At 37.2% G+C, this 12,890-nt stretch overlaps 1 protein-coding gene across 1 annotated transcript in view; it reads left to right on the top strand.

Annotated features, from left to right (window-relative positions):
* Positions 1-4,420: 4,420 nt before the first annotated feature.
* TTC8 (tetratricopeptide repeat domain 8) overlaps positions 4,421-12,890 on the top strand; it is a 50,524-nt gene continuing 42,054 nt past the window's right edge. The window contains exon 1 of the mRNA XM_051977432.1: positions 4,421-4,575. Within this exon, the coding sequence (XP_051833392.1) occupies positions 4,459-4,575 (117 nt within the window). The 5' untranslated portion in view covers positions 4,421-4,458. The remainder of the gene's footprint in view (positions 4,576-12,890) is intronic.

Below are 12,890 nucleotides of genomic sequence, written 5' to 3'. Positions count from 1 at the left end.
TTGAAAAAAATAGCAAATATTATAATGAGAATGGGTGCTGCAAAAATGTCAATAACTATTGGTCCACATGCCTACTTTCTTATATCCACAAAATTTTTATTAAAATAATCTATAGGCATCTGTGATGAGAGCATAATGAAACAATCAGGCTTTTACAAAAGATATTTGACAATAGAACACATGTTTATACTCATGATTGACTGAAATGTGTGGAGAATCGAAGATCCCTCCTGTGCTTATTGCTTGTTCAATATAAGAAAGCATTTTAAAGCAGTATAATTTTTGAAGGTCTTTTGGTAAATTTTGTTACATGCACATGTCAAAATTATACTAGACTTTTTGAAAAATGAATCAAGATAAATTTCTTAAGTATCCAAGTGGAAACATAAAGTGGATGAAAAATACCTATTTCTCATAGTATGTCATACAATTGTATTAAAAAATCCATAGACTTGGTCAAGTTTCATCCTGTTATTTATATCAGGCTTCTGAAATTCACATACTTTCTAAATAGTTGAATAGTGTTTAAATCTAAAGACAGCCAGTGAAATCTGCAGATTTTGAGACCCTTTCTTTGCAAAATATGCCTTCACTTACCCAAACCAAACAACCACAACTGCTATATCCATGGATCTTCCCATTTCTGAAAAGTAACAGAAGTAAGTTTCTCATATCTTTTTTGGGGGGGGGCAAGCTTGTTTATTTTGTCTTATAGTTTCACAATATTCATTTTTTATTGTCTTGAGGTTGTTATTCTTTCCAATTTACATGGTTGTAATCATTGTTTATTGTTTTTCCGGCTCTGCTTAATTCACTTTGCTTCAATTCATACAAGTTTGCCATGCTTCTCTATATTCACCAGATTCATTAATTACATCTGTGAGAAATGATTCATTTGGATTCCTACTCTATTTTAATCGGTATTAGTCAGTTTGCTATTTCACACAAATCATATAGGGATAATTGGACAAGATAGGTTCTTAAACTAAGTCTTTATAGAAGGTCTCAAACTTTAATGCAATGTTTACCACTTGTTACTAGCTATGAAATTCACTTTTAGCAAAGATAACTCCCTCCTGTTTTACTCAAACCTAGCATGGATGGGATGTCTTGATTCTTTAAAAAGTCCCGCAACTTATATCTGTACTTCCAGACTACCCCTTTTTGGCCAAAATGTTCAAGTGACCAACTTATGACCACTTGGTCATCAGTGATGACTCTTGCCTTGTCCATCTTAATTTTTGTCCCTCATGAGCAAGTTCTAGCAACCTATGAAATTCTTTATTTTACCATGTCTCTTTTGCATAGTTGGCTATCAAACCTTACAAAAGATCCTGGAGCCTTATATAAAAGCCCCAGAGAACTTTGAAGAGACAGTGGATCCTTTAATAAAGTGCCATTGATTCACAGCTTGTCTCAGTTTCTTTTATAATAGGTTGGACAATTTTAAACTATACACAACAAAATTCCACTATATTCTGGTGCCCTAATTTGTTTAGCTATTCTCCAATTGATAAGCATCCACTTCATTTCCAGTTTGTTGCTATCAAAAAAAAAAGTGCTATTATAAATATTTTGGTATATATAGAATTTCTCTTTCTGTCAATGTCCTTTTTGGGGTGTGTGCTTAGCATGTAATCTCTGATCACAAGGTATGGAAAATTTAGCCACTATATTTGTATAATTCCAAATTGCTTTCCAGAATAGTTGCTTTTTAACAGCTCTACTATAAAGTATTTGTGTGCCTATCTTCCCAGGACACCTCAATATTGACTATTCCCATCTTGTGGTACCATTGTCAATTTTCTGGAAGTGAGGTGAGGTTCTGATGTGCATTTCTGTCATTGATAGTGATTTGGATCATTCTTTCATATGATTAGGTAAAGAATTTAAGGGCTTACTATATGCTAGGTACTATGCTCAGTACTGGGAATAAAAACACCAAGATAGTCTTGGTCCTTATTTCTAGTGGGGAAAGACAACACATAAAAGACATCTGAAAAGGATGGGGAGAAGTTTTACCTCACAGGGACAAGGTAGAAAAGTAATCTAGAATGTTGAGAACTGACCTAGCTTAGAAGTAAGTAATTATGGTTAATATGGGTAACATCTCCTATTGAACTTACAGGGAAGAACTCAGTGGAAGAATTATGTCTACGATGGGCTTTTTCCCTTTTCCTCCAAGAAAAATTTCTTTTCCTCACAATCTAGTTTAGGTATCACCTCTAGGATGACTTTCTTGTTCCTGTCTCCTCCCTATCTTTCAAGTTCTTTGCATTGTTTCCTTCTGGAAATTACTTTGCATATATCATCAGTTCTGCTATAACATGATATAGTATATTCCTAAAAATCTCTGTGCTATGTAAAATCCTGGGGGATTTATGAGGAAAATGGAGCTACGAGTTCAACTCTCAAAAACTTCATCAGTGACATATACAAAAAAATAACCTACTAAAGTTTGCAAAGTGATTTTCATTTCTGCTTAACCTACAAAAATATATACTTTACATAGTTTCATTTAATCTTCAAAACAACTCTGTGAACTAGTTTTTATGTATGGAGTGTTTAAGGAAAATTAGAACCTCTATTGTGAGGGCTTGCTGAACACTTCTTAGGGCTTGTTCATTCACCTTTGGTGTCTACCTGCCAACTTGCACCTGTGGTTCCAAGAAACTGTAGCATGGGCAATGGGCATATCTTAGTAAAACATCTTGGGAGATGGGCTAAACCAGGTTGAGGGTAAATAATGGGTCTCCTGTCAGGAAGAGAGTTGTCTGCTCCAAGCATGTGAAAACTTCCTCTGATGGAGTGGTACATGAGAACAATTTGTTCCAATGTTCATGAACCGGCTGAAGCAGACTCTGTGGAGCACTTGGAGTTTGGTTAGACATTAAAGCTGCCAGTCATCTTTTGCATCTTGAGTCTTCCCCTGTCCTATTGGCTTGTGTCTTGTCACTATACTTCAATGACTTTGGAATAGTGAGGCTAATGGCTTTATATTGCCTCATTTGAATCCAATTCACATGTAAATCAAGATGTCAAAATTGTGTTGTCATTAGTCCTTGTGGGAAAACCAAGGGAGTATAACAATATCCTCAAACTACAGCCCGTGGGCCAAATGTGGCAGCTGAGGACGTTTATCCCCCTCACCCAGGGCTATGAAGTTTCTTTATTTAAAGACCCACAAAAGTTTTTGTTTTTACTATAGTCTGGCTCTCCAACAGTCTGAGGGACAGGGAACTGGCTCCCTATTTAAAAAGTCTGAGGACCCCTGTTAGGTGACTAGAATTATAATGGTAGCATCAACAATATTGATATCAGAAGAGATAGATTTAGAGGAAATAATTAGTTCGCTTTTGGACATTATGAGTTTGAAAATCCAGTGAAAAATCCAAGGGGGATATCCAGCAGGCTTTTGGAGATCCAAGGCCTAATGCCCAAGAGAAAGATGAAAATTGCAGAGGTATGATGACTAAATCCATGATCACCAAGAAAGGATATAAAGAGAAAAGAGGAGAAACCTGGAATACACCTGTATTTGGCCCGGCCTGTAGCAAACAAGGTGATAGTTCTGAAAAGAACTTGTCTGATTTGTCTGATAGATAGGAAGAGACTCAGGAATACGGGACCCATAGGGAGGAAAAAAATTTCAGTATTAGATCTGCTAAAAGTCAAGAAAGATGGGGATTGATAAGAAGCTATGTGTCATTCATTTCAGTGGTGTGGATGGAAACCGGACTCCACTATTAGGAGGTAAGAAAGTAGAAGCAAAAAATGTGGAGATCTTTTTCTAAAAGTTCGATTCTAAAGGAGAGTTAATGTAGCGTAGTAAACCAGCCGCAAAGCTAGGAAAACCAGGCATCCAACCCTGCGGCTGACTTCCAGTGTGTTGTAATGGAGTGCAACTTCAGAATAATTTATCAGTGTGTTTTGCAGAGATTTACTGGGGAGAAGGCGCCGGGTGGAACAAAGAGCCCAGAACAAGGAGGACTGGTACTGCGTAGGAAGGCGCAGCTATCAGGCCATTTAAGCGGGAAGGGGAGCGAGGTAAAGTCAAAGGAGATCTTGCACAACACCCATCCACCTCGGGAAGGACCCTGGTGAACCCAGTTGGGGACCTTTTCTCCCACGAGAGAGAAGCGTTCCTGAAGTTGCTAGGCAACCACGTCTTTGCTACAGCCCGGGCCAAAAAAAAAAAAAAAAAAAACTAGAGGTGTCTAATTTACTGCCTCCCTGATTCACTTCAATTTCAGGTCCTCCCAAACATTTTAAGAAGCGATCTTACAAGCTTCCATCCCCTCCGTATTATCCTAATTCACCTAACGTTAGGTCGAAAACAGGCAGGCGGGGCTTGTTTCGTTTTCTTTTTATTCAGGCTCAGTATGGGCCGTCCCTCACTCTGAAGCCCCCTGCCGCCTGGCGTTGCTGGGCAGGAGTGGACACTACTCGGGGCTAGCCATGGGGAGTATTGAGATGGATCCTCTGCTTCTGGCCTGGAGCTACTTTAGGCGCAGGAAGTTCCAGCAATGCGCTGATCTTTGCACACAGGTGCTGGAGAAAGCTCCTTTTGACCAGGTATCAGCCCTCTCGACATGGATCCCAGGTTTGGGGATGAGGGAGTCGGGGGGAGGGGAGGAGGGGTCGCCCCCCTCCTTCTCTCTCAGGGAGTTTCGGGGGGGGGGTCGGCCCCTATCTGATCTGACCCCCATGTGGCTGGAGAGGTGAGTTCCCAGCAGGCGCCTTCTCTGATGCATCCCAGAGGCACAACTACTCCTGGCATTTTGTGACCTGAGAAACATCGGACTCCAACTCTATGCGTAATACAATAGCCATATATACCTACATGTATACCAAGTTTCCCAAAAGTTTTAGTGCGGCTAAATAAAATTTATAGGACTTTAAGCAAAGTTTAAAACTACTGAGACTTGGGAAACCTTGTATATGTATGTATACACACATACACACATTTATATCCGTACACATCTGCATAATATCAACGTGTATAATATATATGTATATATACACACGTGTATCTCTGCCTGTGTTTATATAAACATTATGTGGTTTACCCTCGAATTAATTATTCATAAGGGATTTTTATTTTCATTTGGACCTGTGATTAAAATAGTATGGGAAATTTTAGGGGTGGAAACTTTCATCGATGCTGGTAAGTTATTTGTAGCACAGTACAAGATATATGCAGGTGAATGAATGAATGAATGATGCACTTATTAAATGATTACTCTGTGTAAAACACTTTGCTAAGCTTGGGGGGACGGGATTTACAAACAGAAAAGACAGTCCTTTCTCCCAAGTTACTTTAATTGTAATAGGGGAAACTGGAAAGTTTCAACTACAAGTCAGATGGAAAATGCCCCTTGCAAAATAGATGATCATGCTTGTTTTTGGATGTCATTTCCCTTGATAAAATCAAATCGTTTCCTGATATTGACTCTTTTGACAGGCCAAGAACTTTGTTGACAGGATTCCCTTCCCGCCCCACCCCCATCTGTTGCAATTGCCAGGCTGCATCTCTGTGAAGGATGCCTCCCAGGATGATGGCTCTAGGACACAATATTGGAAATTTTGCTTTTCCAAAAACTATAAAGTTCAAGATTTTAGGCTGTCTCCATTGGAATTTGCAGAGAGATAGTGGTTAAGGGGATGAATAGTGGAGGTTTAATCTACCTCCTGTCTCTCTCAAAGTACCTTGCTTTTTCAGCTATATTACCTTGCCTGCCCTGTGGTTTTAGGCTGATGTTGGGGGATACTTGGCCTTTTCTACATAGAACTTATTTTTTCTGGATGATGGCTGTGAGAGCTGGATTAGATAGGTAGTCTCAGGGGTGTTGTCTCTCCCAGGGCTCTTGTGCTTATCTGCCTGTTGGTCTAGTTGTTAAAGGTAGTGCGGTAAGTGGGCCCCTTCTTCACAATAATTTCCCCCATCAATGAGGGCTAATGGTTTGGAGAGCACTGCTGTTCCAAAGGTTGCTGGGTTCAGGGTCTTGAGTTGTATCCTTTGGAGTCTGAAGGGATATGGTGGTCAAGGTGGTGGTAATTTGACTTACTAATTCAGTATTGGGGGTATCCTAAAAGTTGGTTACTCTGACAGTTCTAGTGGGCTGATGCACAAACTGTGATAGAGCTTTGAGAAATGGGGCAGAGAGAAACTGTTCGCCTGATTCTCTTACCTGTCTGACCATATTCGTTTTATTTTCCTTTGCTGGCTCATCTTTCATCTCACACTTTTCTGACCGAGGACTTTTTCTGTTTTTCTTCCACACTAAGTAACCTATTGTCTCTATGCAAATGACATATAGATCAGTACATATATGTACTTATTTATGTGTGTCTACATACATGTATGTGTATATGTATATATCTAGCCTTAGTTTCCTCCTTGAGTTTTGGTCTCTTATCACCGATTGCCTAGTAGACATTTCAAAGTATATGACTGGAAACATTAAGATATTTCTCATGTTATCATGATGTCTCATGTTAAAAATTGAACTTATCTTTAGTCCTAAACCCTCCCCTCTTCCAGTTTTCTTTGTTTCTGTTGAGAGTACAACCAGTGTCTCTAGTTCATGATTTTGGCAACATTTTAGATTATTCCTTCCTCTTCACTCTCATATCCCAATCAGTTACTAAAACTTGTCTTTATTAACTTGAAGGAGGAGCATGAACATGAGTACTCTGAGCCTGGAATACAGAGCTTTTTTTTGTACCTCACTTATTGGCAATGATTTGATTAACAAAAATAATTTGATTTTTTGAGAAGACTCCATCATCTTAGAGATTTCTTGTCAACAAAGGAAGTTCTGAAAAGACTAGCCACAGGAAAACAAAATAAAAACATTTTTTCCCCCACAGTAACAAATATGACTTTTAGTAATTCCTTTGACTTCAAGATCTAGATACTTCCTCTCACTTTTTTTTTTCTGCTGTGCACTGTTGCAGATTGACTGTACTCAAAGCAGGTCTAGAAAGCTGTAAAAACCCAGTCCATACCCTCCCAGTGAGCACTGTTTCTTAGTGCACTAATCATCTTTTCACTGTGATTGCTCTCTTTGTTAACTTTCAGTCATTCAGACTGCTGTTGAATGAGATTCTGCCTTTGACCTTTTAGGGAACCAAGTTTGAGAACCTTCCACAATACTAATTTTGCATCTCTTACATCTGATCCTTTTACTCCACCCAGTTACCACTGTAAATTTAGGCCTTCCTCATCTCCTTTAGATTATTGCAGTATTCTCTTACTTAGTCTACCAGCAAGTTTTTCAACACTTCAATCTAGCCTACGTACTTCTGTCAAAGCTATTTTTCTTATGACTTATCTGTCTCATGTGATTCAGTCACTTCCCTAGTCTCTTGCCCTTAGGAGAAAATATAAACTCTTGTTTAGGTCTTAAAGCTGTACATAACGGGGCTTCTTTAAAGCTTCATTGAACATTTCTTTATCTTCCTCCTTTTGAGATCCAGCTGAACTGGTCTTCTTGAAGTTCTTTCCCATCTTTAGTCTCCCCTCCTTAGTACTGGCTATCCTAGTGCTTGGATTTGACTCCCTCTACCTCCTGCTTTCTTTCAAGATAAAGCTCAAATATCTTTTCTGATCCTATCTCCAACTGCTAGTGCTCTCTCTCTCTTGAACTAATTTGTCTTTTGCTATTTTGTATATATTTGTATTTATGTGGTTTGTATTTTTATGTATATTTATTTTCTTCCTTGGTAGATTACAAGCTTCTTTCAAGTAGGAATTATTTTATTCTTTGTACTTCTATTTCCACTGCTTGCTACATAGTGCTTAATAATACTTGTTGATTGATGAATGGTGAATGAATAGTAACCTAGAAAGATAATATATAAATATTTGTGATGATAATGATGATAACAATATACCATGTTTGGCAATAGTAATCTTTTTTAGGATAACTCCTTTTTTTCTCCCTTGATTTGGAAATGAAGAAACAGAGAGATCAACTATGTCAAGTTAACAAACATTTATTAAGTACTATGTGCATACATTATGCTGAGCCCTTAGGCTTTAGGTGCTCACATTCTATTTTGGCATGTAAAGATCTTTGAATTTTTATGGGTGAGTATTTTTTTTGAATCTGAAGAAATTTATTAGCATGGGTTCTTGAAAACTATATATTAGAGTACAAATTTTATCAACTTGGAGTGCAGTTCAGGTGATGCGCTATTTGCTTATTATCTGAGATCCAGCTTAGTTCATATAAAGATTTTTATCATTAGATTGGACAAAGAGTGCTCAATTTCTTTACCACTGGAATTTGCAGAGAGGTTGAAATCTTTTTTTGGTGGAATCCTTGTTAATAATCGTCTTTGCTGCATTATTACAGTGAAAATAATGTTGAATTCAAATTCAGAGAATCTGAGTTTGGATCCAAGCTCTGGATTGTTGTAGGAGTCCTCTTTCTGATTGGTCTCCCAGCCTCAGGAATCTATTCTCCCCAATTCATCTCCCCATATTCAGTTGGCAAGATGATTTTTCTAAAGCATGTGTCTTAGTCATTTCCCTTCTTAATAAGTTCCTTTGGCTTTTTTTTTATTTGCTTGATCAGATATAATGTCATCATTTTGTCAGACTTGTTACACTTTCCTCTCCTCTCCACACTCTAAGATTCAGCTTTAGTGGTCTTTTTTTGGGGGGGAGGGGAGACATTTGGGATTAAGTGACTTAAAGGTCACACAGCTACCAAGTAGCTGAGGTTATATTTGAATTCATGTCTCCTGGACTCCAAGGCTTGTACTCTATGCACTGCACCACTAGCTGCCCCTTTGAATGACCATTTTTGAAGTTCCTCCAGTTCAGCATTCTGTCACTTCACTGTTCTGCAGTCTGGAGTAGTTTTCACTTTCACCTTGTCTTGGTTTTCCCTGACTTTCTTCAAGTCTCAGCTTAAATCCCACCTTCTACCAGAGTCCTTATTAGGTCCCTCCAGCTGCTGGTTCCTTCTCTCATATTACTTTCAATCTACTTTCTGTAATTTCCTTCACTAGAATGAGAGCTCCTTCAAGGGCAAAGACTATGTTTGTTTTACCTCATATTTTTAGCACTTAGCATAATTCCTGGCACATAGTAAGTGGGTAATGAATGCTTGTGGCTGACCTCTGTAGCCTCAGTTTCTTTATCTGTAAAAGGAAGAGGAGACCTCGAAAGTTCCTTCCCAGCTTTAATTCTCTGACTTTATGGTCTTATGAATTCTGAGGTCTAGGAAACTCCAGCTCAATTTTGAATCTAGAAAGCTTCAAACCAGTGCTCCTTGGTATGATAAATGATCAGATTTTAGTAATTGTTATCTTGGAAAGTAGAGAGTCTTAGTCAGAGGGATGAAGTGTATAAGAGGGAGCAGTTTATGAGAAGAAAGGAACTATAGCCTTAGTTAGACTGGTGTATGTGTCTATGTTGGGAGGCACAGTCAGGCAAGTTGGGGTTGGGGAGGAAGACAGGCTTATGAGGGGAGACCTTAGTAGACTATCCCCTGGGCTGCCAGTTTGAGTTGGGCGTTTGGGGATGGGGAGAGGAAAATGACAGCTTTAGGCCAAAGCCTATCATGCTGTCATTGTTCTTAATACTTAATGGATTTATATTAATTACTGAGTCAACACAACTATTCATTCTTTTATTTTGGTTAATAAAGTGTATAGCAAATGTTCATTTACCATGAATTTAATTGTATCAGAAAAAATAGTTCAATGTGAATGCATAAAGGGAAGAAATTTTAAAAGGCTTTACATATAGGAAGATGACCTAGAGGGAACACTTTTCTGAGGCTTAATGTTGATCATCCCGATTAGTTGCCTGATCTTATTACTGTTCTTTTTGTTCCATATGTCAGATAGAAGACTTTAATTCCGGTCCTATTTTTTCTAGTTCTGTTGTAATTAAAAGCAATTCTAAGATATAATTTATCCTAGGTAATATGAAAATTTTGCTGCATTGTATTTTAAATAAAATTAGAATGTTTTAAAGGCAGAAAACTGGGTTTATATTCCACTTCTATCACTTTACTACCAATTCAACTTGGACTCGGTTTCCTCATATATAAAATGAGGGGTTTGGCTGATTTCTCCTTTCAGTTTTCTGTTGATGACCCAACAGTTCCTCACCTGGATGTGCTTCTTTGTCCCTTGGATTCTTCTAATCCTCTGTTTTGAACTTAAATTCTGTATTGTTTTATAGCTGTCTTTACTTGCCCATTCCCATATTTATCATTCAATTCAGTAGACATTTATTTTGCACTTGTTATGTGCAAGGCATGATGCCAACCTCTGGAGAGCCACAGGTTAAGACAAGCCTGCAGAGCAAAAGGGGAGGGTGCGACATGAATACCAGCAGGGTTGTGCTGCCACTAGCTCCTTGGGCATTTCACACCTTGGAAATACCACAAATTGGGACTCTCTTTATTGATTTGTTGACTGTCTAGAAAAGTGTGCCGTCTGCGGACAAGTTATTCATCAGGCACTGACCAGCACACAGCCTTGCAAGTCTAATTGGAAAAATAAAGAGGGAGAGAGCAGTAGTATTTGAGGAAGGAGGGAGGGATCTTCAGCATCCTTTTTTCCTCAAAAAATACAGTACTTTACAGAAGACCCTCGGTGAATACTGGAATTTATTAATTAACAATTTTTCAACTTTTTAGAATAATGATGTGAAAAAACTATCAAAGGCTATAGTCTTACTTTGGAAGGGATAATAATCTGTTAATTCAAGCAGGAATTCATTGAGTTAACAAGCATTTATTAGGTATAAATCTCATAACAGATTGGCATGGTACTAAGGCCCTGAGGCCTTAAAAAATGAATTCTTGCCTTCAGGGAGCATACATTGTGTAGGGAGAAATTTCACCCCTATGTAAATATAAATTGTAAACAAACAGTTTAGAGGGTAGAAGGGGCAAAAATTCTGTTCTTGTTGAATTATAAAAGTTTACCCTTGGGATCATAAAAAAGGAAAAAGAACCCACATTTGCAAAAATGTTTATAGCAGCCCCTTTCATAGTGTCAAGGAATTGGAAGTTGAGTGGATGCCCATCAGTTGGGGAATGGCTGAATAAGTTATGGCATATGAATGCTATGGAATATTATTGTTCTGTAAGAAATGATAAGCAGGATGATTTCAAAAAGGCCTGGAAGGACTTACATGAACTGATGCTGAGTGAAATGAACAGAACCAGGAGATTCTTGTACATGGCAACAAGAAGATTATAGGACGATCAATTTTGATGAATGAGGCTCTTTTCAACATTGAGATGATTCAGGCCAAATCCATTAATCTTGTGATAATGAGAGCCATCTGCAACCAGAAAGAGAAGTGTGGATCACAACATAGTATTTTCATTTTTTTTATTGTTGTTTTCTTTCTCTTTTTTCTTTCTTTTTGATTTGATTTTTCTTATGCAGCAAGATAATTGTGGAATGATGTATAGAAGAATTACACATGTTTAACATATATTGTATTACTTGCCATGTAAAGGAGGGGGTGTGGAAAAGAGAGGGAGAAAAAGAAAATTGAAATGTAAGGTTTTACAAAGCTCAATGAGCTTGTATGCGGGAGAAAAAGAAAATTGAAATGTAAGGTTTTACAAAGATCAATGAGCTTGTATGCATATGTTTTGAAAATAAAAGCTTTAAAAATTTTTACTTGGTGACAATTTAGAGCTTTTTAAATGTGTGCAAATTTTGCATATAGTAATAATAAAAACTTTTAAACTGTACTGTTATACAATTATCTTGTGTAAGTGCTGTCACTGGTAGTTTTTACATTCAATTTCAAAGGGAAATTGGGACTGAAATGAAAATAATAGCACTTACCTCACAGGGTTGTTGTCAGATATTTTTTTTCTTTGTTCTGATTTTAAAATTTTATAAATCTTTAATAGTATGTTACTTATTTCTGTATTCCTTTGCATTTTTTTCTATTAGTTACTAAAAACTTCGGAAATAACTGATCAGTGGATAAGCAGTTAGTTTGGTAAACTCATTAGAATCAGACTAAGTATCTGTAGCAATTAAGAATTTCCAGAAGACAATTCTCTGTGGTAGTTAGTGACTTAAGAGACTCGTACCCTGGGGAGAGAGGAAACTAACATCTGAATGGAATATGAATAATTACTAGTTTTGAGGAAATGATATTAAACTTCTTTGACGATCAGTTTACCTATTTTGAAGAAGATACAGAGGGGAATTTTCATTTTATATGACACAGTAGGAAGCTCATTTAGTTGTCTAAAAAGAATGTAATATATTATGATGCTAATCTGTATTAACACAATCTATTTTTAAAGAATTCCTTTTAGCTAGACCATCTATTTGAATGGAAGTAATACTTTTAACTTTGCACTGGATTTTATGTTTTTCAAAGTACTTTCACATGTATTATCTCATTTAATATTAATAACAAACCTAGAAGATTAGAAATTATCATTCCTGTTTGTCAAGGCTGGGAACTATGGAGGGAAGGTAATGAAGATTTTTCTCAAGGTCAAACTATTTGAAAATCTAGAGCTAGATTTTCTTTTATTCTGTTGCCTGGTTCAATGTTTTATTTTTTTATTTTTTTTTTTCTCCCAACTGTACCCATATTACCTCCTATTAAAATAGCCTTATACTCCATGAGGACTTCTCTGGGAAATGATAGATAGAACAAAATTTGAAAAGAATATAGATTTGACACAATGAAATATTAAATCCTCAGTGTTTTTCTCTTCCTGACATCTTCATACTAAAAGATATTGTGGCTATTTTCCTTTAGGACCTTACTTTTTGATTCCCATTTGAACCTAACTTTCTGTAGTTGGCATAGGCTGTATTTGTTGTATTCAGCTAGATATACTAGTAAGTAACCTGCAAAGCATTATGTTTAG

Source organism: Antechinus flavipes, chromosome 2 (assembly GCF_016432865.1).
Source record: "Antechinus flavipes isolate AdamAnt ecotype Samford, QLD, Australia chromosome 2, AdamAnt_v2, whole genome shotgun sequence".
Classification (NCBI taxonomy): Eukaryota; Metazoa; Chordata; class Mammalia; order Dasyuromorphia; family Dasyuridae; genus Antechinus; species Antechinus flavipes.
Note: the sequence above shows the minus strand (reverse complement) of the source record. Positions and strands in the feature narration are given on the sequence as shown.